The sequence below is a fragment of the Temnothorax nylanderi genome, unplaced genomic scaffold (genome assembly GCF_030848795.1).
Source record: "Temnothorax nylanderi isolate EJ_2023f unplaced genomic scaffold, tnyl_v1.0 TNYL_tig0028_pilon, whole genome shotgun sequence".
Taxonomy (NCBI): domain Eukaryota; kingdom Metazoa; phylum Arthropoda; class Insecta; order Hymenoptera; family Formicidae; genus Temnothorax; species Temnothorax nylanderi.
In genome coordinates this window covers 1,353,653-1,379,187 of record NW_027249090.1, presented here as the reverse complement: position 1 = coordinate 1,379,187, position 25,535 = coordinate 1,353,653, and the positions used below count along the sequence as shown (strand labels likewise).

General features: G+C 34.6%; 2 protein-coding genes and 1 long non-coding RNA gene across 6 annotated transcripts in view; 2 read left to right on the top strand and 1 right to left on the bottom strand.

Annotated features, from left to right (window-relative positions):
- For (cGMP-dependent protein kinase for) overlaps positions 1–10,648 on the top strand; it is a 41,211-nt gene extending 30,563 nt beyond the window's left edge. For all 3 annotated transcript variants that reach the window (XM_071702205.1, XM_071702207.1, XM_071702206.1), the window contains 8 exons: positions 5,259–5,478; positions 6,166–6,229; positions 6,318–6,490; positions 6,710–6,856; positions 7,396–7,842; positions 8,014–8,313; positions 8,465–8,527; positions 8,601–10,648. In XM_071702205.1, coding sequence (XP_071558306.1) covers positions 5,259–5,478; positions 6,166–6,229; positions 6,318–6,490; positions 6,710–6,856; positions 7,396–7,842; positions 8,014–8,313; positions 8,465–8,527; positions 8,601–8,766 — 1,580 coding nt within the window. In that variant the 3' untranslated portion in view covers positions 8,767–10,648. The remainder of the gene's footprint in view (positions 1–5,258; positions 5,479–6,165; positions 6,230–6,317; positions 6,491–6,709; positions 6,857–7,395; positions 7,843–8,013; positions 8,314–8,464; positions 8,528–8,600) is intronic.
- Positions 10,649–11,714: 1,066 nt separating this feature from the next.
- On the bottom strand, positions 11,715–12,862 carry LOC139770311 (uncharacterized). The gene is made up of 2 exons (XR_011717709.1): positions 12,376–12,862; positions 11,715–12,179 (listed from the first exon to the last, which is right to left on the bottom strand). It is a non-coding gene; the product is annotated as an uncharacterized lncRNA (long non-coding RNA).
- A 75-nt stretch (positions 12,863–12,937) lies between these two features.
- On the top strand, positions 12,938–24,042 carry Ago3 (Argonaute 3). Of its 2 annotated transcripts, none has more exons than XM_071702202.1 (12): positions 12,938–13,083; positions 18,630–18,999; positions 19,086–19,244; positions 19,506–19,704; positions 19,786–20,099; positions 20,164–20,431; positions 20,538–20,885; positions 20,989–21,239; positions 21,470–21,620; positions 21,710–21,910; positions 21,983–22,177; positions 22,276–24,042. In XM_071702202.1, the coding sequence occupies exons 2-12, from the start codon at positions 18,647–18,649 to the stop codon at positions 22,615–22,617; spliced, it is 2,781 nt and encodes a 926-aa protein (XP_071558303.1). In that variant the 5' UTR covers positions 12,938–13,083; positions 18,630–18,646; the 3' UTR covers positions 22,618–24,042. The 2 variants fall into 2 exon arrangements, with proteins under 2 accessions (XP_071558303.1, XP_071558305.1); XM_071702204.1 differs by lacking the exon at positions 12,938–13,083 and adding an exon at positions 18,206–18,364.
- Positions 24,043–25,535: the final 1,493 nt, after the last annotated feature.

Here is a 25,535-nt window from a genome sequence, read left to right as displayed (position 1 = left end):
ATCGAAAGGTTTTCATTGTACGAATCGTACACGAGACATTACTTGCCGCACTATACTTTTACGCAAGATAACTGACATTAACGAGGGAGTCGCTATTTGTCGATTTTATTTTATTTTATTTTTAACTTCTAGAGCGACGTGGACGATAATGAAATGCTTGTACCGAGCTTTTATTAATTTTTAGCGGTAATCTTGTGAAGAAAACGAATATATATACGAATTATTAAATATTAAAAATATTTGACTCTTTAGCGGGATATTTAACTACTATTATATCACGTATTTAGACGTTAGTAAGTCTTACTTAATTATCTTTACCTCAAATTATTTAATTTAGTATCATATTTTGTGATTGCAAGGAACTTTCATAACCGATTGTTGAACTATGTGCGACTTAATCACTGGCATCCTCCACCTACAGTCGTTTCGCGGCACGCAATTCATCGTCAAAATCCCCATGTTGTTTCTTCATTAGCATTGCAATTATGCACACTTTCCAAAGTTTGTAATGGCGATATGCGCACGCGAGCACTATCAACATTTTCCAAGTTTTCTAGGCTTTCTTACAGTTACGCGTTCTACACAAGCAATTTTGTAATACAATTTCCTTACATTTCCATACTTAAATTTTATATAGTAACTTTGCGCTACATTGATAAAGAAATCTTAGTCTACTTCTTTAAACGGTCGCACAATCGCATTTAAAAAACAGATGTAATATCGAAACTTATCAATAAACGTTATTGTATGTAGTTCAATTTAAACGTAATTATAGATCGTTTAAAGTGGGTTTTAGTCGTAATTAAACCGACAATTGTATCCTCGCGATAGTCATCGTCGAAGTAACACGCGAGTTCGCACATCTTGAAGCCTATTGTTGTGAATTTAGGGCGCGCAGTCGTTAATACAGAAGCGATCGTATCAGCCTCTATTATATGTGCTCTTATCGCATATGCAAATTCATGCAACTTCGCAAATGTGTACCAACAAGAATGAAATCTGTAACAAAGGCACGCGTTATATTGACCTACTTCCATAAGAATGGTTTCCTTCTCGTTTCGAGCGATTAAATGCTTTTTCGAAGTTTCCTGAGGAGACTTTCTTCTCGGTTTGTCGACAATTAACTGCTATTATCACAAGATCCATTGTCGTGGAAAACGCGAGACACGTGCTGAATCGCACGTGCACTTACTAATGTAGGATAATCGAAAAAGGAGCATTCTATCGCGACCTACATATACACGGAGAGAATTTTTTGTTATATTTTACCCTTAAATTCACTACAAACTTGGGACAACTTGGCAACCAAGGAATTTTTAAAATATACAAAAGACATTTTACAAACAACGTGGTAAAAATTACCAAGCAGATTGGTAAATTTTAAAAAATTATTGAAATTTCCTAGATATATTTTAGTAAAATTAATCAAACATATTTTATATTTGAATGTAATAGATATTAATATTTTTTATTATGGTAGATATTAATCGGAATAGCTCGCATAAAATTCTTGGTGGTACATGTTGTCCCACAACTACCATGATTTCAGGGTAAATTTTAAGAGAAAATTCTCTCCGCGTACATATTATAAAATACAACATACGAGAAAATTGATTTATTTCGATGTGTGTAGTGCAAAGGAAAGAATTCACGCGTTTTCGGACAGTACGGCTGTCGGTAGCGAGGAAATAGCGAGGAAATAGCGCGAATAGAGAAATCGCTCGATGAGTTAAGAATACGGAGGTCCAACTGTATCTCGTGACTCATTCATAACGCGCGCATGTTACAGGACCGCCTCGCCTGCGCCCGCGCCGACGAGACGCGTTGTCTCAGTGGGGCAGAATCCCAAAAAGCTGGCCAAAACCCAAAATCTTTATAAATCGATCTGAAATTTGTTATTCGGGGGTTTTTGGGGTCGCTGATTACGAATCCGGGGTCAAAATTACAAAATTCAAAATGGCGGCTGCAATATGGCCATATTAGAAGTAAAAAAGCTTTCAATGTGAAGAATAATTATTAGTTTTTGATAAAATTTGTTATACTAATATCCCTGCCTATATTTATTTTAAAGAAACTCCCCTTGAAAGAAAGAAAAAGACAGTAGACAAGTTAAGCTATTGAAAAAGATTAAAAAAATTAAATTTATTAATAGCGCGCGCGAAGCGAGCGTACAATACCACTAAATATATAAAATAGTAAATATATAAAAATAACAGATAAATTAAAATAAAAAATTATCATCATCAGATGAAAAATCTTCATTTGTAGCATCCGTCGAATCTTCTGAAGTTGAAACAATTTCTTCTTTATCCGCAATTTTTCCATGTCTTACAGTTGGAGGTAATAATAATGTTATTGCATCTGACGACAGTGATCTAAGCTGTTTCAAAGGTAGTTGCCGACAACTCGATAGATATGGATCTGATGATACTAGAAATCTTGAAAAAATATCGTCCATAGTCTTTGTCCTTGAGTATTTGCGCGAAAAATCTTCACAAAATATTTTGAAGTATTTGTGACAAGACTCTTGGGCATCTTCCGACATTTGACCAATAGGTAACAATGAAGAAGCTATTATTTCAGTACCATGAATAAGAAGTTTGTGTACTGAGGTAGCTTCTAAATCACCTTACATATACATCATATACGTTCAAAAAAAGTTGAAACAATTATCCAAGTGGACGAAAAAATCATTTATACCTCTTTTAGTTACGCCAAAATAACATTTTCTGTTTTCTTTTTTACAAAAACCTGCATAAAAACTCGTTAGGCACTTAAAGGCAGCTGAATTTTGTTTTATTTTATAGATAATAGTTTTACCTTCCATGTCCAATATGTTAGATGACAGAATTCTGCAGAATTATTAAACTTTTTTCTTCAAAACTAAATTTCTTTTCAGTTTTATAACGTAAAATTAACGTAAGTTTATTACCTTATTACTATTTTCTATAAAAATATTGAGTATTCTAATAAACACAATTATATTCTACTTACTTTCACGAGTTGATTCCATTTTTTTAAAGTTAAATCGGTAAACTCTACGAAATTTTATCACTCTTCAAACACGAGCTTGCTTTTTCTTCTGCGTGCGCGCCAGATGTTGCTCGAGCGAAGGTCGCCTTTGTATTTATTTTTTAAAGCAGATATAAGGGATCTGACTCTAATACTATCGGATTTTGACCCTTGGGATATTTCTCTAGCCAACCCAACAGTTCAAATTCCCCAACTAGAAACTTTATTTTTGGGGTTTTGGCCAGCTTTTTGGGATTCTGCCCCACTGCGCCCGCGCCGACGAGACGCGTTGTCTCAAAGGGAAATTGCCGCTGGCGGATGCGTGGAATCAAATAGGACATCGCGCGAGGCATTCTCCGCGTCGTCGTCGTCGTCGTCGTCGGGAGCATACCGACGACGCGGACATACGCGCGTGCTTATTAATAGCCGCCGCTTAACTCGATGGTTAACTTCGATGGGGAAAGATATGATCCGTCTCGCGCGAGTCACGATCGGTAACGGAACCGGTTCGCGGTCTTTTGTGTGACTCGTACTAGGCGTTATGCGCGAGGAAGTGAAAGCAACGCTCGCGGGACAATACGCGGCCGTGGACTGTCCTGTCGCAATGTCGAATGTCGAGCTCGATTGAGCACCGACGAACGATACCGGCGACAAAAAAAAAAGACTACTTTGACTTGCGTAATCCTCTTAGAGATCCTCCTTTGATTTATTCAACTCATTAGCGCGTAGACTGCTTTTGAAAGAGAATCGTATTTTTTTTGCAATCACCGCAAGAAAGATACTGATACATGATATCGTATCATAAACTCATGTCAGATCGCGCGAACAATTAAAGTTATATTTATAGAATGTAATTTACGCTTATAAAAGCGTAATTCAAGTATTTCACCTTGAAGTGAGAATACGATATAACGGTATTAAATCTCACATTCTTCAACGTAGATTATAAGAAATGTTACACTGTTCAACAAAAAAGCTGCACAAGAATGATATCGTTTCCCGTAGTTTTTTGGACACTGAATATGGTCCCCTTTACCAAATTGCTCTATCTCGTCATGATTTTGAGAAATTTGCAGTTAAAGTTGCAAAAAGAGCTATTTTAGTGTATCTTGGCATTACATTATATGACGTGTTGGAAAAGTTTTATTGTAATCAAAATTAAGTATGCTGTTAGGACTTTTAATCTTTAAAAGGAATTTTTTGTGTCGATTATGGTTAAATTAAAAATAGTCGAATTTTTACTTTTAAATTCAAATTTTAATGAAAAATTCCTGACAATAAAATGAGGATCCTAAGATGAAAAAATGTCGAGATGATATTTTTTAAATGAGAAGCATTTACAATAGAGAGTTCGAAGCGATAGTCAACTGTAAATTAGAAAGTTAATAGCGGAGAATATAGCGTGATAACGTTCGAAGCGGCAATTGCACAGCAGTCTACGATTGTCGTGACTTAATCGCTATCTGAAATAACTTCTATTAAAGGAGATGTTGAGTCCTCTCGATAAAAAAATGTCACGAATGATCGTGCTCGAAAAAGTAACGACGGTCACTCGATCGATTTAGAAATGTTAATGGACCGACAAGGAGTATGTCACTGGACTTGCGCGACGTAAAAAATTAATTATTAATATCCGAAACGTGTTCCAGGTGGCAAAGAAATCAAACGTACGTGAGTTAGAATATTTGTGAGACAGCCCGCCGATATAACTTGATAAGAGCTACCGTTTTGCGTGTCGGTTTCAAGTTTCCAGTTTCATCAAGCACGTCGATCGTTACTCGATGACTGGCTCTTAGGATACTAATTAATTTTAATACTGGTTTCGAAGAGAGATAAATGGCCGACTTTTCCGTTCCAGAATTTTGTTCCGGTCTGCTGAATAGCACATATTTGATTTTGATAGCTGGGCAATACAATTTTAGTCTTCTCTAATAATTATACAAGCCGAATAATTTTAACAATTTTAATAATAATTATTTAATTTTGCTCGTGAATGAAGTCGAAACGATCGAAATGTTTAAGTGGCGTTTCTACGTGAACAAATATGATATAAAACGATATATAATTAAGATGATAAATGTAATATATTAAATTGACAAATGTAATATTAAATTCCGATCTCGAGATAAACGATTGCTGCGTGAACTTTGTTATTTAAATGATTTCAAATTCGTGTCAACAATATTCTACAGTCATCGTATGACAAGAGATTGTATCTCTGATCCCTGATTGAAATTCTTTTCCAGAGGGTAAGGTCGAGGTGTCGAGGGACGGCAAATATCTCAGCACTTTGCAACACGGTAAGGTGCTGGGTGAGCTCGCGATTCTTTACAATTGCAAGAGGACAGCGACGATCACTGCTGCGACTGATTGCCAATTATGGGCCATCGACCGGCAATGCTTCCAAACCATTATGATGAGGACCGGCCTCTCGAGGCAGGCCGAATACACGGACTTCTTAAAGAGGTAAACCAGCATGCTTTTTTATTATCCTGACGGAGTTCGACCTAATGCCGTCAAGTGCTGCCCCGAGTAAATGGATGTTTTCTTATTCCGATGAACTTTGACTTGATCATTGTTGTCTTTTGGTATAGATGCTGTATTGAACAAAATTCCTTGATAAAATTGTTTAAATTTTCCAAAAATTATGTCATTATTTTAGTATATCCTTTCATGTTTTGAGAGTTGAATATTCTTTAAATAAAAATTTTAAAACTACATTTATAAAAGTTATATTCTTTCGCACACGTTTCTGATAAGAAAGATAACTTTCGAAAAATAGTAATAACTTTAATGCGACAGACAGTAAAATACGATGTCATCCAACGTTTACTTAATGATTCAGTTTACAGCAAAACTATCGCAAATGATTAATAAGGCGCCACTAAGAGATAAATTCATGTAAATTCACATATTTTTTGTGCATCTAAGTCAAATAATGTGATGTACCAATATTTCATTATCCAGATTATTATTATTATTATTATTATTTTAAGTAATATCTACGATTGGGAGTTATAATATTTTTCGTCAAGAGAAATGATAGCTTTGTGTGTAGTAACCTATTATGAGAAAATATCTTCTAATAAAAACTTATAATTGAAATAGTTTGACGCTGTATACCTTCAATTGACGCATGATTTTACGTTTCAGCGTGCCGATTTTCAAAAACCTGCCTGAGGAAACTCTAATCAAAATTTCGGACGTTTTAGAGGAGGTACGAGTTGATTCTCTTGGCAAAACATATCTTTTGCTACTTTTGCTATATCTGGATTATATAATTGTAATTTATTTCATATTCACAGACGTTTTACAACAATGGGGATTATATAATAAGACAAGGAGCCAGGGGGGACACATTCTTCATCATCAGTAGGGGACAAGTACGCGTAACAATAAAGCAGCCCGATACAACGGAGGAGAAGTATATTAGAACTTTAAGAAAGGGCGACTTCTTCGGCGAAAAGGCTTTACAAGGGTGAGCATAATTAATGCTATTATTTTTAACTTTTATGTAATAGTTTTCCTTATTGTGAAAAAAATTGAAATCCCATGTCATTTGTACTGTCTTTTGTTGCAGTAAATTTGGCTTGGGTCAAGTTTATACTATTGTTTTTCAATAAAATATTAAAAATTTGCACTCTATAAATTCAGCAAGATTAACACAAATATATGCTAATTTATTTCACTGTTATAGAGATGATCTCAGAACAGCTAATATTATCGCTGATGATCCAGAAGGAGTGAGCTGTTTGGTAATAGACCGCGAAACGTTTAATCAATTAATCTCATCCTTGGACGAAATTCGAACGCGATACAGGGACGAGTTGGTGGAACGTAGGAGGTGACTATATCTTTTGTTAACTATATCAAAATTAGAATCATATAGATAAGTATTAACTGGATTGATATAGATCGAGCTATATAGATTATGTAGTATAGTTATCGTTTATTCATCGAGTTAACAATTACATTGCCGCGGGCCGAAGCGCGTACATCGAGGCTCCGTACGGAACTGCCTGATACTCCGGAATTCGGGGTTTGCCCCTTCGGTTTACGCTGTTGCTGATACTCGGCCTCTTAACTTCTATATAGGAATACTATACTACAGATTACACTCATTATTATATGTCAATTATGTTCCACGCTTAGCATTAGGATGGGACAGTAAACTGTACATTCCAAGTAAGTTGATTAATAAAAATAAAAATAGATATGTAAAAACAAAAATAGATATATCAGTTTATTGTTAATGTCGATAAAAAATTATCGATATTATCAGTAAATTGAATTAAAAAAAAAAGCAGCGAGGAGAATAAACTTTTTATAACAGAACTAATTCGTACTGATCAAAAGTATATTCAAATCTTGCGATTTCTTTAGATTAAACGAGGAATTCCGGGATGTACGGTTACAAGACCTTCGGACTATTGCGACTCTCGGCGTGGGTGGTTTCGGAAGAGTTGAATTAGTTCAAATTGCCGGAGACAGCACACGATCCTTCGCTCTGAAGCAAATGAAGAAGGCTCAGATTGTCGAGACGCGACAGCAACAGCACATTATGTCAGAAAAGAGGATCATGAGTGAAGCGGATTGCGATTTTGTAGTCAAACTTTTCAAGACTTTTAAAGATCGAAAGTACCTCTACATGCTGATGGAAGCTTGCTTGGGTGGCGAGTTATGGACCGTTCTCAGGGACAAGGGACATTTCGACGATGGTACTACGCGCTTTTATACTGCATGCGTTGTGGAAGCATTCGATTATCTGCACTCCAGAAACATCATCTATAGAGATCTTAAACCGGAAAACTTACTTTTGGATAATCAAGGGTAAGAATACATTCATCTGTGTAATAATGAAGTATTATTTCAAAAAAATTAAGGAATTTTTACGGACATATTAAGATATTATTATTTTCAATACATCGAAAAACAGATGCTCCGTAGTACTTAGCAGATGGATTTAGATTTCATTGTATTATTATTATTATTATTTTTTAGATATGTTAAACTTGTGGATTTCGGTTTTGCCAAACGGTTGGATAACGGAAGGAAGACGTGGACTTTTTGTGGTACACCAGAATACGTGGCACCGGAAGTCATTCTAAATAAAGGTCATGACATAAGCGCCGATTATTGGTCCCTTGGCGTTCTCATGTTCGAATTACTTACGGGTACGCCTCCTTTTACCGGCGCTGATCCAATGAAGACGTATAACATTATCTTAAAAGGAATCGACGCCATAGAATTTCCCAGATCCATCACGCGTAACGCAATGGCGCTCATCAAAAAGCTTTGCAGGTAAATTATGATATGCTTTTACGTATTAGAATATTTCATATATATTCTTGGATAAATATTTATAGCATAACAACATGTTTGTTGACTGCAATACGAATGTTGAACATTCAAATTTCTCGAACAATAAACAAATTGCTCTGTGTGTTTTCAGGGATAATCCGGCAGAACGTCTTGGATATCAAAGAGGCGGCATCAGTGAAATACAGAAACACAAGTAAATATATTTCTTAGCATTTTAAGGATATAAAAGAATATCATAACGATTTATTTTTATGAATCCATTACAGATGGTTCGATGGCTTTAATTGGGAAGGTCTGAAAACGAGGACTCTGGAGCCCCCAATACTACCCCGAGTTCAAGGCTCTACAGACACTGCGAATTTCGACGCTTATCCAGCTGATTCCGATCCACCGCCACTCGACGATATTTCCGGTTGGGATAATGACTTTTAACGCAAAACGTTAAGGGACTTCTATTTAATATTCGCGTTTTTACTAGCAGGAAATTGTAATAGGACGTAACGATCTCTCGATCATACGAGATAATTGGCGACACCTGCATTTATTTATACTTCTCTCATACTACGTGATATACAGATTACAGTCGCATGTTATCATATTTTTACATTTTTTTGTCATATCTCGCAGTATAATCGTGATTCGAACGAAGAAAACTGCACTGTGATAAAATTTAGAATTTTTATGAATTTCGGATGATATTAGCAAAAATTTAAAAAGAAAGCTTTAGTGCTGCGAATCTTGTATTTATGTCGCGTCTAGCGGGCTCTAGAAATATCTTCTCCAGTGTTACACATTGTAATAGGATACGTATGCAAGTGTCAAGTGCCATTATTACCTCGAAGAGGTAAATTCATACATGTCATACTTGTGCTCAGAAACGCGGTCACACGCAAGAAACAGTCAGCTCAAGTCCAAGGGACCTCTTGCCATCCATTTAACTTGTCAGAATGTGCATGTAGCTCGATCGGTCAGATGTTAAATTTTTTATAGCAAGTTCATTGTTGTTTGATTTACTTTTTAGAGTTTATTGTAATAATTATATTTTAATTAATTATAAATAACATGACTATTGTAAATAATGAATTATAAATATCATATAAATTTTAAATGTGGATTGTATATTATGCAATATACATAAACCAATACTACCTTTTGAACATAAACAAAGTTTTATTAATAACAACTGTAGGTGTGGCTCCAAGAACCAACCAATTTCGTTTTCTTCAGTGACTTGTATCATTTAGTCACTTTTATAATAGTAAATGATAAAAAGAGGGAAAGAAATTATATAAATTATTTTATTATACTTGCGAAAAGCGTTATCTCATATTATAAATAATATAGCAAAATACTTGAGAATAAGATTCAAATATATGGCGTACTGTATCTTATTATTTGAAAAAATTAACTTGGCTGGTTCTTTCTCTTTTAGCCAGACCTCCAATTGTACCGCATATACATAAACGCGTTTATTGACTTTGTCTATAGGTACATATAAAGTTCTCATATTTCGAAGAATGGCGAATGAAAGGTGAAAATACTATGAACAATGTTTCAACACTTTAATAAAATTACGAAAATTTAATATCGTTATTTCTCTAGCACTTAAATAGTTATGTAACAAATTATTTGTCTTAAAACGTGCGACAAAGAAAACAGCATAAGTGCAATTATATAATAATTTCTTTATGTTTTTTAGATGAGAAAAAAATTAAGTTTGAAAAGTTATTATTCACGAAAGAGAAAAAAAACGCTATTTATACTAATAATAATGGAAAAGAAAAGTGTATATGATAATAAAAAAATAAGATAAAATGAATGAATAAAATCAGTCAAATGGGAAATAATTGATTTGTCTATGGACAAACTATGTAATTCAATTCAAAATTTAATCGTATCATTGCGTATTATCCGTGCTTTAGACTCGTATTGGTCTCGGATTAAATTTAACAGAAGATCAACTTTATTATAACAAATCACGTAGTCACATAATGCTAATTACAGCGCTGATCTGTATACGAGACGTTTTAATACAGTCGATTCTCGAACAGTAACCAAAGAAAAAGAAACAAACTTGATCATCAAAATAAACAAATATTGACGTTTTCGGCCATCAGGCGAGTTTATATGCCTAATAATAGTTTTATGAATTTTATACATTTCGCCTTTATGTGTTTTTGAACCACACGCCGATTACTACCCAGTCTTGAAACGTATAGATTGTGCTAAAGCTGGAAATGTAATATGATATAAAATTAATGACCAATTTAATATTATATGATACTAATAAACATCTTATAAGTTTATAAGAAAATTGCGAAAAATATCTTGATCTAAGATTCAAACCCAGACCTTCCTACTAATATAAGTATCAATGTTTATTGACGACAATATTCATATCAATATTTATTTATTCTGTGTTATTACGTATATCAATCACTATAAGTGTTAATAATCCTCTCATTGGTTAATAACTGGTTCTAATTCAAATGAAAACATTTAAATTAATTTTTTTATAATAATTATAGATTACGTTTACACGTCACTAATCGGGTTTAATAACATCCATAGTTATAACTTTTCTGTCATACGAAGATCTCCCCTGCATTCACGTCAGAACTTTTCAATAAAACGTTTAATTTCAAAGATTTGCAAAAATACCATGAAATAACAAACCTGTTATTGATGTGGCAATGACTATTTCTGTAGAATTCTCGGAGATCACTTTTGCAATTATACGTTATCTGATACTCGGACGTGGTTTGGCAGTAAATAAGTAAAAAAATATCAAAATGCATGGAGTGCTCATAACTATTTAGTTAAATATAATAGACAAGAAATATTTTCTCTCACAAGACAAAAAATAATTCTTCAACATGCTAGATCAATCAATAAACATTACTCGATTTCCACTGAAGGTGATAATAACGAATCAAATAATTTTAATAACTTTACATTTGATTCTACTTGTCAAGCCGACGACACTTGGTTTGGTTTAATACTAAATTCGAATGAATGGGAACAAATTAAACAACTTCAATCAAGGAACAAGAGATCTAATCACATGTTGACAATATCGTCTATCATGCGCACACATTTTTGTTAGAGACGATGTAAACACATCCTCCGAGAGAAGACATTTTATCAAGAGCACCAGCAATTGTAAGTTAAAACATGTGATATATAACGTTTTCAAAAGGTTTGTTGATACAGAACTATCATCTGTCATTGATGAGCTGTTATATACGTGTCAAAACTCAAGATAGTGGTCAAATTCATTTTTCAGCCGTTCTTTAAATGGAAAAAAGCAATTACAAAACGATGTTGAAATTTACAAGAAAGAATGGTAAAAGAAAATTTATGTTTCGGAGACATTGATGTATCAATAATAAAATAGCTTTATTAAATGAACAAGTAACGTTTCGACGTGCGAAAATAAATAGAAAAACGATATAACAATTTTGTATAGCAACTTGCCAGCAACTTATGTTGCGGTCTAAAATCGTCTGATTCAAGATTCGAGCTGTGGCTGTCATGTTGCTGTAATAATTCATAGGATCACACAATGCTGTCATATTGCTGGCAACGCGAAGTTTGATGCTGTTCTCTTACCAACAATTTGCTGGCAATACATACATCCAACGTTGCCTGCGTGTTGCTTCAAATATTAAATTACTCGAAATCAATTGAAGCAAATGTACGGCAAGTTGTCAGCATCCATAAGCAATCACAGGTTTGCGCAATTTTGCTCAGACACGTTTTGCTATCTGGGAATTTTCGTAGCCTTTAATAATCTCCTGTATAATCCTCTCCTTATTCCTCCTTGTTTTGATCCTCTGTAACCTCTGAACAGGCATAGATTTACAATGTTATCAATGTCATGTTACAATGTTATTCGTTTAATTTTTTTAAAATTACACTTCATAACTCTTCATACAAAATATAAACAATTCTATATAAAAACTCTGTTTAATTTATCTATTTTGGCTGAATGCATAGTGCAAGAATAATTAATTAATTACAATTATCTGAATTACTCACCAATCTTTTCAATTGCACTTCAAAAATCTTCATATGAAATACAAACAATTTCATACAGAAGTTTTTTAAAAAAACGTTTATTTCCGGCCAATATCGATGGTCCTTTGTTGAATCCAAAGTCGTATGAAAGTCGGATGACGCAGTACTAATCAAGTATGAATTGCGAGGTATAAAGTCGGAAATTTGTGTCTCCGACTTAATTCTCCGAGTGTAACGTATCGCTGCGTGTCCGCAGTGTTGAAGTCGTCTCGAGTCCGTAGAGTTCGTTAAAGCCCAAAGGATTGTGCGAATCAATCCTTCCCGCGGGAACCGGGAACGAGGATCTACCCGTCGACAAATTTTTGCGCCATATTCACGAGACATCCGAGCTCGAGAAGAAAGAAGAAGATCGACCAATTACCGTGAACCGTGAAGGATCGTCATGCATTGCGTTCTCCCCGGCTACGCGCGATTGACCAATCAGCCAGTCGCGTTGCTGACGGTGGCAGCGTAGTTGCCAATGTAAGCCAATGTTGCCATTCTTGCCTCGCATCGCGAATCGTGATCACAGTCTGCCGGATTCTCTCTCAGTCGACCCAGTTGGCTCGGTCGGGTGTGGTGTGTCTTGGAAGGTTTGTCGTAAGGAGGCACGAAAGATTTGTGCGGGACGGTCGAATGGTCTCAGTGCACTCAGTAATAAGTACTAAACGGACAAGCTTGACGAAGAATGTAAGTGACAAACCGTTCGGTACTGCGTCGGCGTTCCTCGTGAACTCGCGCGCGAGGTTAACGATATAACGATCCACCATGTTCGATACTTATGAGATTTTTATCGCGGACAGTAGCCCGGGCTCCTCGCCGATCTCTCCCGTGAGAACCGGTAATTTCGAGACCTTTCGCGGCGAGAGGGGGAGGGGGAGGGGGAGGGGGAATCACCACTGGCGGTTCGATTCGATCTCGCGCGTTCGTTAAATCGTTACGTGTTACGTCAGAGTCTGTCGACCTTCCTCAAGGGTCTCTGAACTCTGAGGAGGGAAAATGTCGAGGTACGGACTTACGGCCGTTCCCCTCGTCGCACTTCGTGTGCACGATGTAGGCATTTATTTGTTTCGGCGATCGTACACGGTTGTACCCTTGGATCGAAGAGATTCGATAGAGTGTGCTTTCGTCCTCTCACAACGACGCAGAGATGCGCTCGAATCCGCGTGGTCGTACACCTATGCGCGGAAAAAAAAATCAACCAGTTAAGTTGTTATGGAATAGAGGATACATTAGGCCTCTGTTCTTTTCAGCCGAACTTCCGCACGGTTCATCTTTCCTCCTTTTCTTTTCACGTTGGAGAGAAAAAGAGATAAGAACCGTGTAAGTAGGTCAGCTAAAAAGAATCAGGCCTATCACCAATGGTGTTACCGATGTTTGAAGCATGGCGGTCTTGAGATTAGACGGCGATTGGTTCTTCACGCTTGTATACGACCGCGCACGAAGAAATCGACCAATCGAATTTCCGAGAAAAGACACCAATGTCGCGTTTTTCGTATTATTAAGGAAGATTCCCCCTAAGAACAAAAAAAACAAAAAACAAAGCGGAAACATCGACTGTTACCAACGAAACTTCCATCAGTTGGTTTCTGCTTTTTTTTTTAACTCGACGACACACGTGGGAACGTGATCTCGTCAATAATAAAAAAGTTCACGCGGAATGGATAGAACGAAAAGGGAAAAGTTTTACGTGAAATTACATGATCGATCCCCAAGGAATGAATTTGCTTATTTTTCACGCCGTGAAAAAGTTAAATTATACTAACTTTAAAAGTCATTACTTTTGTGAATTCAAAGAACGATTTTTGTTACGGTAAAAAAAAAGAATATATACTTGGTGCATTTTTTCTTTTACATTTTTGTGTTTTTAAGCGATTCTGTTTTTCTCTCAAACAGTTTGCAGCAACAATTTACATATCTTTGCTGTAAAAACACCATAAGTATGAATCCTAGACGATCTACGCATTCATATTTACGCAATGTTTCTGGCGCCAATACATAAATTGATTTCAGCAACACGTTTGCATGATTTTGCACACTTACGTTTTGCTATCACTGCTATCAGGGAACATTTTAGCTAATAAAATATCAAGATAATCAAAAGTTCAGTTACAAATTCTGTTTAATGTGATCAGTATATATTTTTGTAGGGGAGACCGGGGCACCATGAGCCACGGGGTACCATGGGTCATTGGCTACGTTTACACCCTGAATTTAGGCCGCGGTCTATACCTCAAATTCGACCTAAATTATTTAGGCCGCCTGCTGTAAACACTTGATAGGCGACCGGAACTGGCTTCAGGTCAGGCCGCGTATTTTAGTGACCCGACCTGAACATGGATTTCGATAATTTTGATGTAAACGTTTACAGCAGTGATGAAGAATTTAAGAAAACATAAAGTATTTCGACGTAGATCGAATTATTTTGATGAGTTGGATGATCTCGATTTCTTTTCTAAATTTCGACTATCAAAGCCGACAGTCGAAAGACAGAACAATGTATATAAATTAATAATAATATTATTAATATTTTCTTGCTAATCGTAATAGCTAATCCGAGGACTGATATTTCAAGATAAATAGACTTGTTAACGGTATAATTCTCTACAGCAAATGGATATCAATACATCCGTTATCTATTACTTACATTTTCGTGGTCAAACTTTTTTTCATGCTCTCGTAGTAACTATCGTTGGCTTATGTGTAACAAATTCTCTGTACTTATTTATGGTATTCAATTTATATTCTTTTGTATCGTCTCGATTTCTGCTTTTTTAAAAACTTTAAAACTAAAACTTTTATCTTCAACATTATTCTTGATTTATTGTATTTATCTATAGCAAATGTGTGAACTATGGACATCTATATATCTATATTACATAAACTATAGTCTTTTTCTAAGTTGTAATACATCAAAAATTTTTTCATGGGTAAAGGTTTACTGAAGGTCGATTGCCTCTCGGAAGGCGGACGCCAGGTCACTTCTGACTCAGAGTAAAGTTTCTCTTGTTATAAATCAAATTTTTACATTAGAATGTTATTTAGGCTGCGGCCCACTTAACACTACAAATACTTTGAAGCATTCCTCTTCTCTTTTCTTTTAGTGAAGAAAGAAGGAGAAGAAGAATGTTTCAAAGCATTTTTAGCATCAAATGGACTGCAGCCTTACTTTGATTTTTGTTTAGGGCTCAAGTTACAAGACTCCTTGAGCCGCACAGCCTGAAGCAAAACAAAGTCAAGGCATAATTCACGAGTGATCCGGCGTCAGCTTTCCGAGGGTTAACTGACAACAAACATTACATTGGGTTTGTTTCATATTGCCGAATTAGCTGCACTAGTTCAGAGTTTATCTTTTTTATCTCCACATTGGAAGGCAAAAAATAGCTTTGTCGGCAATTTTATCGCTATCGCTATCGCCTAGCATTGTGTAAGGGGTTTTATCTGCATTTAGCAGGGTTATGCGGTAAATTTAATTCAAGATTATATCTACATGGATTGTTTACGTATTGTTACATTATGTTTACACGAACCTTTTTCCATGCAGACAATATAATTAATATAAATTATTATAAATTGAATGATTGATTGATTAATTGATAAATTTCTTTAAACTGTATTTTTGTAAACAGGCCTACAAAAATAAGAAATAGTTTTAGATTAGATTAGATGCATTTCAGTTATAATTTATTTATTAACCGGTTAACTGGTGGACCCGAAATGAACGTTTTGTTCCAACTGATGAGAGGGAATAATTTCGTATCAAATTCTTTTTGTATCAAGTTTAATGTAAATCCGTTGAAAATTGGCAGAGCTATTCATGGTGTTTATATATGAGTCATTACCAGTGAACTAGTTAATTATATTTTTACAGTACTATTTGCTTCTTTTCTAATCTTTTTTTATAGTGTTACTCTTTCCTACATCACTATTTTCTTGATATTTTATTACTGTTTCTACAAACATTCCAAAATTGTCCTAGGTAGTGACTGAGTCCAAACTTTTAAGTGGCCGTTATTTAATTTACAATGAAAAATTCGCAACTTTTTTTATTTTTGAGCGTTACTCTTATTTCTCATATTACGTACAAGAGGCAACGTAATATTTTTAAATAACATATTTTTGAATGAGTAAAAAACTGTCTTCTTGATTAAATTTTATTCAGGTGACGATGCACTTAGCAACAGATGTTAGTAGTTTGACCTGAGTCGCAGGTATGTTCGCTACGACAAGAACTACGAAACAGTTCAACATGTTTTTGGGAGAAGTTTAGAAACTTTTTTTTTTTCTTTAAAAGGGACATGAGAGATATGAAATGCATAAAAAGAAATAAAGGTCTAAACAGGTAAAATTAGGTCTATAGATCAAACGGGATGCTAGACGTTATTTATTAGAAAACCATTTAAAGGAATAAAAGAAAAATTCAAAAAAAATTTCAAGAATATTAGGAGTTTTATGATAGCGATTGTGGCACGTAACAATTACAGCGAATTGTGCTAAAAGAGATTGGCTAAATTTTTTTTCCTTAAATTTTTACATAATAAAATTAATTAAATTTTTCGCATGTCAACCCTTATTTTATTACATATATATATATAAAGAGAAAATGCGCTGTAAATTTTTTCTTTAATTGTTCAAAATTAGTAAACAAACGTATAAGTCTGTAAATGTTGTTAAAAGTTGAATTATATTGTTGTTCAGGATCTATGTATATATATATAGCTTTTTTTATATTTGTTAATCCACGTATCAAAGAGTCTCGGATATGTTTTATCTAAATCTATACTATCGAGAGATGATATTCGAAACGATTATTTCGACCGCGAAGGAACAATACGCGATCTCGTTTTTGTGATGATTCAACATGAGGAGTCTTGTTCTGCTAATGCAGCGAAAAGTGATATGGCATTCCTTTTACTTTCGCACATATTAAGTTTATTCTCCAAGGCTTTTATACTTTTCATCGTTCCCCTTTTTATCTCCAGTATCTAATTACACATATATCTATTACTATTTTAAGTACAAAATGTATAACAAAAAGCGACATAAAGAGCAGACCTAAAATAATCTCTTGGAATGTTCCGTGTTTACCGGAATATCTCGCGTTCTCGGAAGATTTCAGTTAATATACGCTCATGCGGATAATCATCAGAATCGAAGACACGGGGAATTCAGCCGACAATCTAAATCAATTGTTGATTGAAGAGGGCCGAAATTTAAAGATTGAAAATTGTTCCAATAAAATTCAAGCATTGAAAATTTTAGAGAGACGTAAGAGAGAAGACGTAGAGAGAATTGGTCTTGAGTTAATTTGTTAGTTTTTTTGAACTAACAATAAATGAACTTTTCTTGCTGTTATGATACTTTGTCCGATAAATTTAAAGAATAAAAGTGAGAATAAAAGGCACTATTTTCTTCGAAATTTATTCAAATAAAGACGCAACTGCGCATATACTACAAAGAGACTTTTCTACCAAGCGAAGCTGCTGTTTTCGAACCGAATGAGAGAAAAAGAGAATTAAATCTCTTGGCGAGAATCCTCGAGATAAAAAAGTACCGTGCTTTTTTTTTTTTAAAGAGAATGAAATAAATATTACCGGTTAAAACAGTTTCCGTATCAACTTCTAAAATAAAAAAAAATAAAAACGAAAGCTAGTGATCAACAGACAATGGATCTATTGGAATTTATGGCGTTATATCAGAAAAAGTGTGTTTATTGCCTAGCAAAAAACGAAAGAAAACATTTGAAGCTTTAAGATCTTGAGATGAAAGATTGCGACACGCACACACATTCGCGCGCACATTCGCGTGCGCACACTCACATACTGCACACGAGTTGTTGGTCTATCCTTGTTGAGTCTCTATAATAGGTTAGGGTTCAGAGTGTTATAATCGTGGCAAAAGAGATACTGCGGAATGTAAACGTTATTACAAAAAAAGTTATCTGTTATTAAAAACTTCATCTGCAAACGAGGTTGCTAACTTGTTTAAAAATTTACAAAGAAAAATAGGGATACGCGGACATAAAAGTTTTATACTCATATATTTGGATATTCGATGTGGCGCAAAATTATTTTATTTTCTAAGTAGAGACTGATATTCTCCGGTATACCTATTTTTCTAGTTATTGTTTGGAAATAAATCGCGAACATTTAGATAATAAGTGAAGTAATCGAATTTCTAAGTATTTGTAATATTGGTATACGAGTATTATTTTATATCTGTTCTATAAATTGCAGAATACATCCTCTTCAAAATGGATCCTAATAACAGGCCCCCTAATGGGAAAGGACGCGGTTCTTTCTTGTTGGAGATGATGAAACACAGAGCACAAAGCGAACGTGCTCAAGCAATGTCCCATTCTGTAGAAACACCTAGCGTTTCATCGACTGATCAGACTACAAGATCGATTGAACAGGCATCAAGATCGTCTGAAGGATATTCATCTCAAAGCTTAGCCAGCTCAAGTAGCAGTGGAGGTCGCGGACGTGCGCAATTAGTTAGTTTGTTAAAATCAATGAGTAGCAGTGAATCGGATTCCAGAGAATCCTCTTCATTAGCAATGGGTCACGGTCGAGGCTCTCTCTCAGGTTTAATAAAGAAACTTGGGTGAGTGGCAAGTTTTGCAATCTCTGAATTATACATTGTAAATGCATGTTTACAAAGCACATGTTCAACGTTCTTTTCAATTCCAGCAAACCAAGTACATCCGTGCAAGAAAGTATTGAAAAGGATTCTGCGAGAGTTTTAGGAAAGTTAGCTGATATTTCCGTCTATGATAATCCGCCCGTATCCGACGTACAGCCTTCTGAGGATATCGCACCGATATGCCGACATGGCAAAAGTGGAACGAAGTAATTCATGGTTTATAATTTTAAGAACACACGTCCTTTTCTCGACCTACTTAGATAATTTTTTTTGGCAAATTTGGATTATATAGGTTACACAATGTAGGTAATTTAAAAAAAAATAGTAACATGATTTCTATTTGAGTTGTTTGTTTTAATAGCATAAAAATATAAAAGCATGCCGTTATCACGTATGTCGAGAGAGGGATGGATATATTATTATAATTTAATATAACAGTAATTAATAACGCCTATTTTGCTTTGCAGAGTAGAAACATTTGCCAATTATATAGATCTGAAAATAGAACCTGGAAAAGGTCTATTTCAGTACGAAGTTAAATTTTCGCCAGAAATAGATTCAATAGGTTTACGCCGCAAACTACTTAATCAACATTCCGCCATTTTAGGACGAACAAAAACATTTGATGGAGTGGCGCTTTATTTACCAATAAAATTGTCACAGGAAGTGAGTTTAAGCTATGATAAAAGTAAAACTATTAATATACAATGTGCATATAACATTGATAAATAATTATCATATTTTCAGGTTTCTCGTTATAAATCGGAACATCCAATGGATGGTTCACAAATAACTCTTACAATTATTTATAAGAAGAAACAGTCGATGAGTGAAAATACTCAATTTTTCAATGTTTTGTTCAATCGTATCATGCGTGCACTTAGTTTAGTTCGTATTGGTCGACAAAATTTTAATCCAAAGTGCGCGCATGTCCTGCCTGAACATCGATTAGAAGTGTGGCCTGGTTACGTGACTGCCGTAAATGAGTACGAAGGTGGTTTAAAATTGTGTTTAGATGCCAAACATCGAGTGATGCGGACGGAAACTATACGAGATTTAATGTAAGACAATAACGATTGAATAATTTACAGTTGACCAAATTTATTTTGTATAATTACCTTGCAGAAGAGAGATTTATCACAAAACACAACATAATTATAAAGATGCTGTGATAAAAGAGATAATTGGTACAAGTGTATTGACGCGATATAATAATAAGACATACCGTATAGATGACATCGCGTGGGATAAGACACCAAGATATGTGTTCTCTAAAGGTGATGAAGAAATGTCTTTGATCGATTATTACAAGTCGCATTGGAATATCGAGATTCAAGATCAACGGCAACCACTTTTAGTACATCGCGGTACAATTAGAACAACAACTGGCGAGGTTCGTGGTTTCATGATATTCATGCATATTACTATTGTTACGATACTGTTGACTATGTCACTTGAAATTCGTTATTGCCATCAAAAAAATCGTTTGAATACAATAGAAGGAGGAAAGAGTAATTCTTCTGGTGCCGGAATTGAGCTATGCAGCAGGTCTTACTGATAATATTCGCAATAATTATACTATGATGAAAGACTTGAGCATAGTTACGAAAATGTCACCAGACCAACGTCGAGAAGTGATTAGGCGATTTGTAGAAGAGGTAGAAAAGAATGAAGTGACTCGGGAATTATTATCAGAATGGGGTTTGCGTATGAACAGTGATATAGTTCAATTTACTGCAAGATGTCTCGATCCTGAACAGATACGTTTCGGGAAAGGCAAGACACATGTGCCAGACAGACCTGCAGACTGGAGCAGTTATGCAGTAAGAAATCCCATGTTACGCACTGTAAGTATATTGAATAACAATTATCTGGGAATTGACAAACTAATACGTGGTGAATGATCTTGTACAAATATTTGTTACATTACATGTCTCTTTTGCGTTTTAGCCTAATTTGACCAGATGGCATATTGTATACTGTACAAGGGATGAAACTTATGTAACAGATTTCTTAAAAATTCTGCAAAACGTTTCAAGATCGATCAGTATGCAAATTCAAGAGCCACGAAAGGTTTCTCTAAGGGATGACAGAACCGAGACTTATCTGCGAGAAATTCAAAATAGCATCAGCAATGATATCGAATTAGTAGTCGTCGTATTTCCGACCAATCGCACTGATCGCTATTCTGCAGTAAAAAAGTGAGACAATTTTCTTCCTTTACTTTTTGTGATTTAATGATCTTATTTGTCTTTGCACATGAATATACTGTATAACAATATATTGTACAAGTATATCAATCAATAAGCATCGAGTGTGTCTTGGACATATCAAGCATTATATGTTTTGGAAATTTAATCATTCATATAACAATAACTGAAGATAAATCTGGAAAAGTATGTTTTTTTTTACTATTCTATTACATTTACAGACTATGCTGTGTACAAAAAGCTGTACCATCACAAGTCATCATCGCGAAAACGATTTCTAAGCCTCCTAAATTGAAAAGTGTCACAGAAAAGATAGCACTTCAAATCAATTGTAAACTAGGAGGAGCACTTTGGACCGTAACTATGCCGTTGGTAAATAGAAAACTTCTACTTTATCATATACTTTAATTTATATATTTATTTTCTTCGTTCAACAAATTCTATTATTGCATGCATAACAGAAAAACAGCATGATTTGTGGTATAGACGTTTATCACGTCGGTACAGGAGGAGGTGCAAAAAAAAGCGTAGCAGGATTTATCGCTTCTTTAGATTCTCAATTGACCAAATGGCATAGTAGAATTTGTATGCAGGCCTCTAAGCAAGAATTGGTGGATATGTTACAAGTTTGCCTTACTTCAGCCATTAATGCATATCACAAGGTAATTAATGCATTATGCACCTTTCAAAGAACTTCTTTTCATTGATTCATGATAATAATGTTATGTTGTCAGTATAATGGATGTAATCCAGAGCGTATAATTATATATCGTGACGGAGTTGGTGATGGAGATCTGGACTATGTCGAAAACTATGAAGTAAAGCAACTATTGGCAACATTTAATCGCATTGCGCCAAATTACAAGCCACAACTCAGTGTAATCATCGTTCAAAAACGTATCAATACGCGGCTATTCGTCAGACAGAAAGTAAGTATTGCGCTAGAATTTATATGATAAGATTAGCAGATATATTGCGTTTAATGATATAATTTTAATTGACAATTGAAAATGCTTTTAATTCGCAGGGGGAGAGAGGGGGAGGAGATTTAGGCAATCCTGGACCAGGAACCGTTGTTGATTCTTGCATAACGAGGCGAAATTATTACGACTTTTTCCTCGTGCCACAAAATGTGCGACAGGGTACAGTAACTCCCACTCATTACATCGTTATTCATGATTCGTCCAACATTGAAACGGACCACATGCAACGACTAACGTATAAACTTTGCCACTTATATTACAATTGGCCCGGTACGATTCGTGTACCCGCTCCTTGTCAGTATGCACACAAACTTGTGTACCTGGTTGGTCAAAATCTTCTAGCTGAACCACACCAAGCCCTTTCAGATATTTTATTTTATTTGTAACTTCTTCACCATTATTTAATGTTATTTTGTCTCACAATTTGTCTTCTTCGTCTTCTTCCTTTCTTTTTTTCTTAAATGAAGAACAAATATCTTTACCGTTAGATAAATCAAATCGAACATTTCGGAAAAATCACTGAATATCACAAGAATGATTATATGATTCGATTGTGCTTCTGTAGAAGTCGAAGCAAATCGCTCGATGATGAATACCAATCTTGTGAAACTATGTGTACTGTACTTACCGTACGTATATGTATATATACGTGTGAGTTAAAGTAGTCCAAAGATTATATAGAGAAAGAGAAATATATATGAGAGACTACTACCAAGTATACTATGTGATAAAGCACTTGGAATATGTCTCTTCCATACTTAATTTATGTTATGTAGTTGACACTTGCATTTGTATTAACCTAGAAAGTAACAGTTGCTGTAGCACTCGGGTAAATATCAATGCAAGTTTGCTATTCTCAAATAGAATTTCATCTTGTTAACTGTATATACAGCTAAGAGCTTTTTTGTTGCAAAAAGACTAACAATTGTGTTTCATGTATTTGAGATTATTTTGACTTTTGTATCAATTATAATTTACGTAGCATTAAGAAGAGTTGGAAAGGCTTCACCTTAATTTTTGTATTATCAAAGTGGTTTTAGCAAAATCTTTCAAAATTATTCAATAATATTACAAAACAAATTGTCAAAATAAAGATTGTCAAAAAGAATAGCCTGTGCAAAAAAGCGATTGGTTTACTATTTTAGTATTATATTTTCCGTATTTACTTTGTTTTCTTTTTTGATTTATCTTCAGGCAATAAAACATGTATGATTTCATGATAATATTAAATTATTACTATTATTAAATGTTATTTTATAATCTAGATAAATGTTGTGTCTTTAATATAATTTTCAAAATTTATGTTTGCACAGTTGAACATAAACCATTCCGATAAAAGAAAGATCTAACAAGCTATTATATATTTTAGGAATCTTGTGCATTATTATACTTAATAGGTGCAAAAATATTTTTTACAACATGAAAATGTTCTTCAGTATTATTCAGTATTACATTTTATTTAATCATATTCAATAATAATTCAATTATAATTATAATGTATTATTATTATTATTTTTTAAGATACTTGTATGTAGGGCGCTAGACACTATATATAAATACACGCACATACAAAAAATTATCGGCTAAGAAGATAATGGAGTGTAATTATGTCCTAAATATGCCTTATATACTTTTTATATATAGTAAAAAGAATATTTTGTAGAATACTTTACAAAATTTTTCTACGAAACTATTGTCTGCGGTCAACTGTTATGATGTAATAATATTAACAAATGTTATACATCTAAAGAAAAAACTACTGTTCATATTTTCGAAATAACTGGTCTATATACTATTCCTTTATTAGCCTATTTAATGGCTTTGGTACATTTTCTAAACAACGTCCTTTATTTGCTTTAGCATGAATTTTTCGATCATTATTCTCAACTTTATTTTATTTACTGCTGCTAGTTTCGTAAACGAAAAATTTCCTTGTTTAACTACATTATCTGTTTTTTTTTTTTTTTTTTTTTTTTTTAAGAATATTTTGACTTTGTAGGGTGTACTTCACCCAAAATTATATTCCACGTGAGGTGTTTTTACACTCCAACATTATGTCTAAATTTTTATTGTTCTCTTTGATGATTTACAATTGAATAAAGGTTGATAATCTATAGCTTTTAGATAAAAATAAGTGCAAAAGTTGTTCTTTAATTGTGTAAACCAATTTGTGCATAGTAGATTTCTGAAGGTTGGGGCATATTTTACACCTCATGTAAGAACAATACAAAAACTAGAGGAAAATTATTTTTTATTGCAGCACGTACACAGTCATAGTATACGGCCAAAATTGTTCCATTGAAAATAATAGAATGAATGATATAATTTTTCAGTTTGACATTGGAAAGAAAATATTTAATTTTAATTAATTTTATTATTACAATAAGTACAACGAACTTAAAAAAAAATATGACGCATGTGATTACGTATTGTTTAACTTGCCATACATATGTAGTATTCGCATATAAAATATAAGTTCGTAATTAATCCATTCTGACACGTTTTTAAAACTCTAGCAAACCTTGGCCTGAAAAGATTTAAACAAAAATGAACCAAATAAAATTTCCTACATTCCACCGAGGGAAGACTTTCACCACTTCAAGCTTTCTTGCATCACATCGCTTGTTTGAAGGGTTTACAATGATAATCTTTGCGAGATTGGCTTTTCGCACGTTTACTCATTGATCGTCTCACACACGCACGTTAATTGAAATCGGCTAAAGTACAACTGGATTCTCTCTCCTTCCCGAGATAGAGCGGAGGAACGAATCTCTGCAAACTTTAACAAATTTATCCTACTTTTGCAAACGTTACGACAGTTGTCTCTCAACTAATATACTAATTCCCCGAAAAATGAAATTTTCACATACTAACGAATTGAACATTTTCAGACACGTAAAACGTATCAAATGCAATACATAAAAATGCGCACATGTCTGCTCATTTATATTATCAGATAACAGCCTTTGTTTACAAATTCATCCACGATCCGATCGTTCCACCTCGGGAAGGATCGAAAGAGCAACACACCGAATGGATTTCCGCGGGGGGAAAATATCGGGCTGCGCTTAATCCGTAGCAGTCGACGCGTACGTTCCTCGTGAAATCAAGTATGTCTAAATGGTGCGGGTGCGCGACCGCGCTAATCACTTCACCCATCCCACGTGATTAGCGGGTCGCGCGCTCCAGGATGCGAAGCATCGCGGTTCGCGCGCGCGCGGTTTCCGGCGGCGTATCGCTCGATCTTGGCAATCGGTTTCGACGCGCCTCGACGATACGTCCGATCATCTTCGGCGATGCCGAG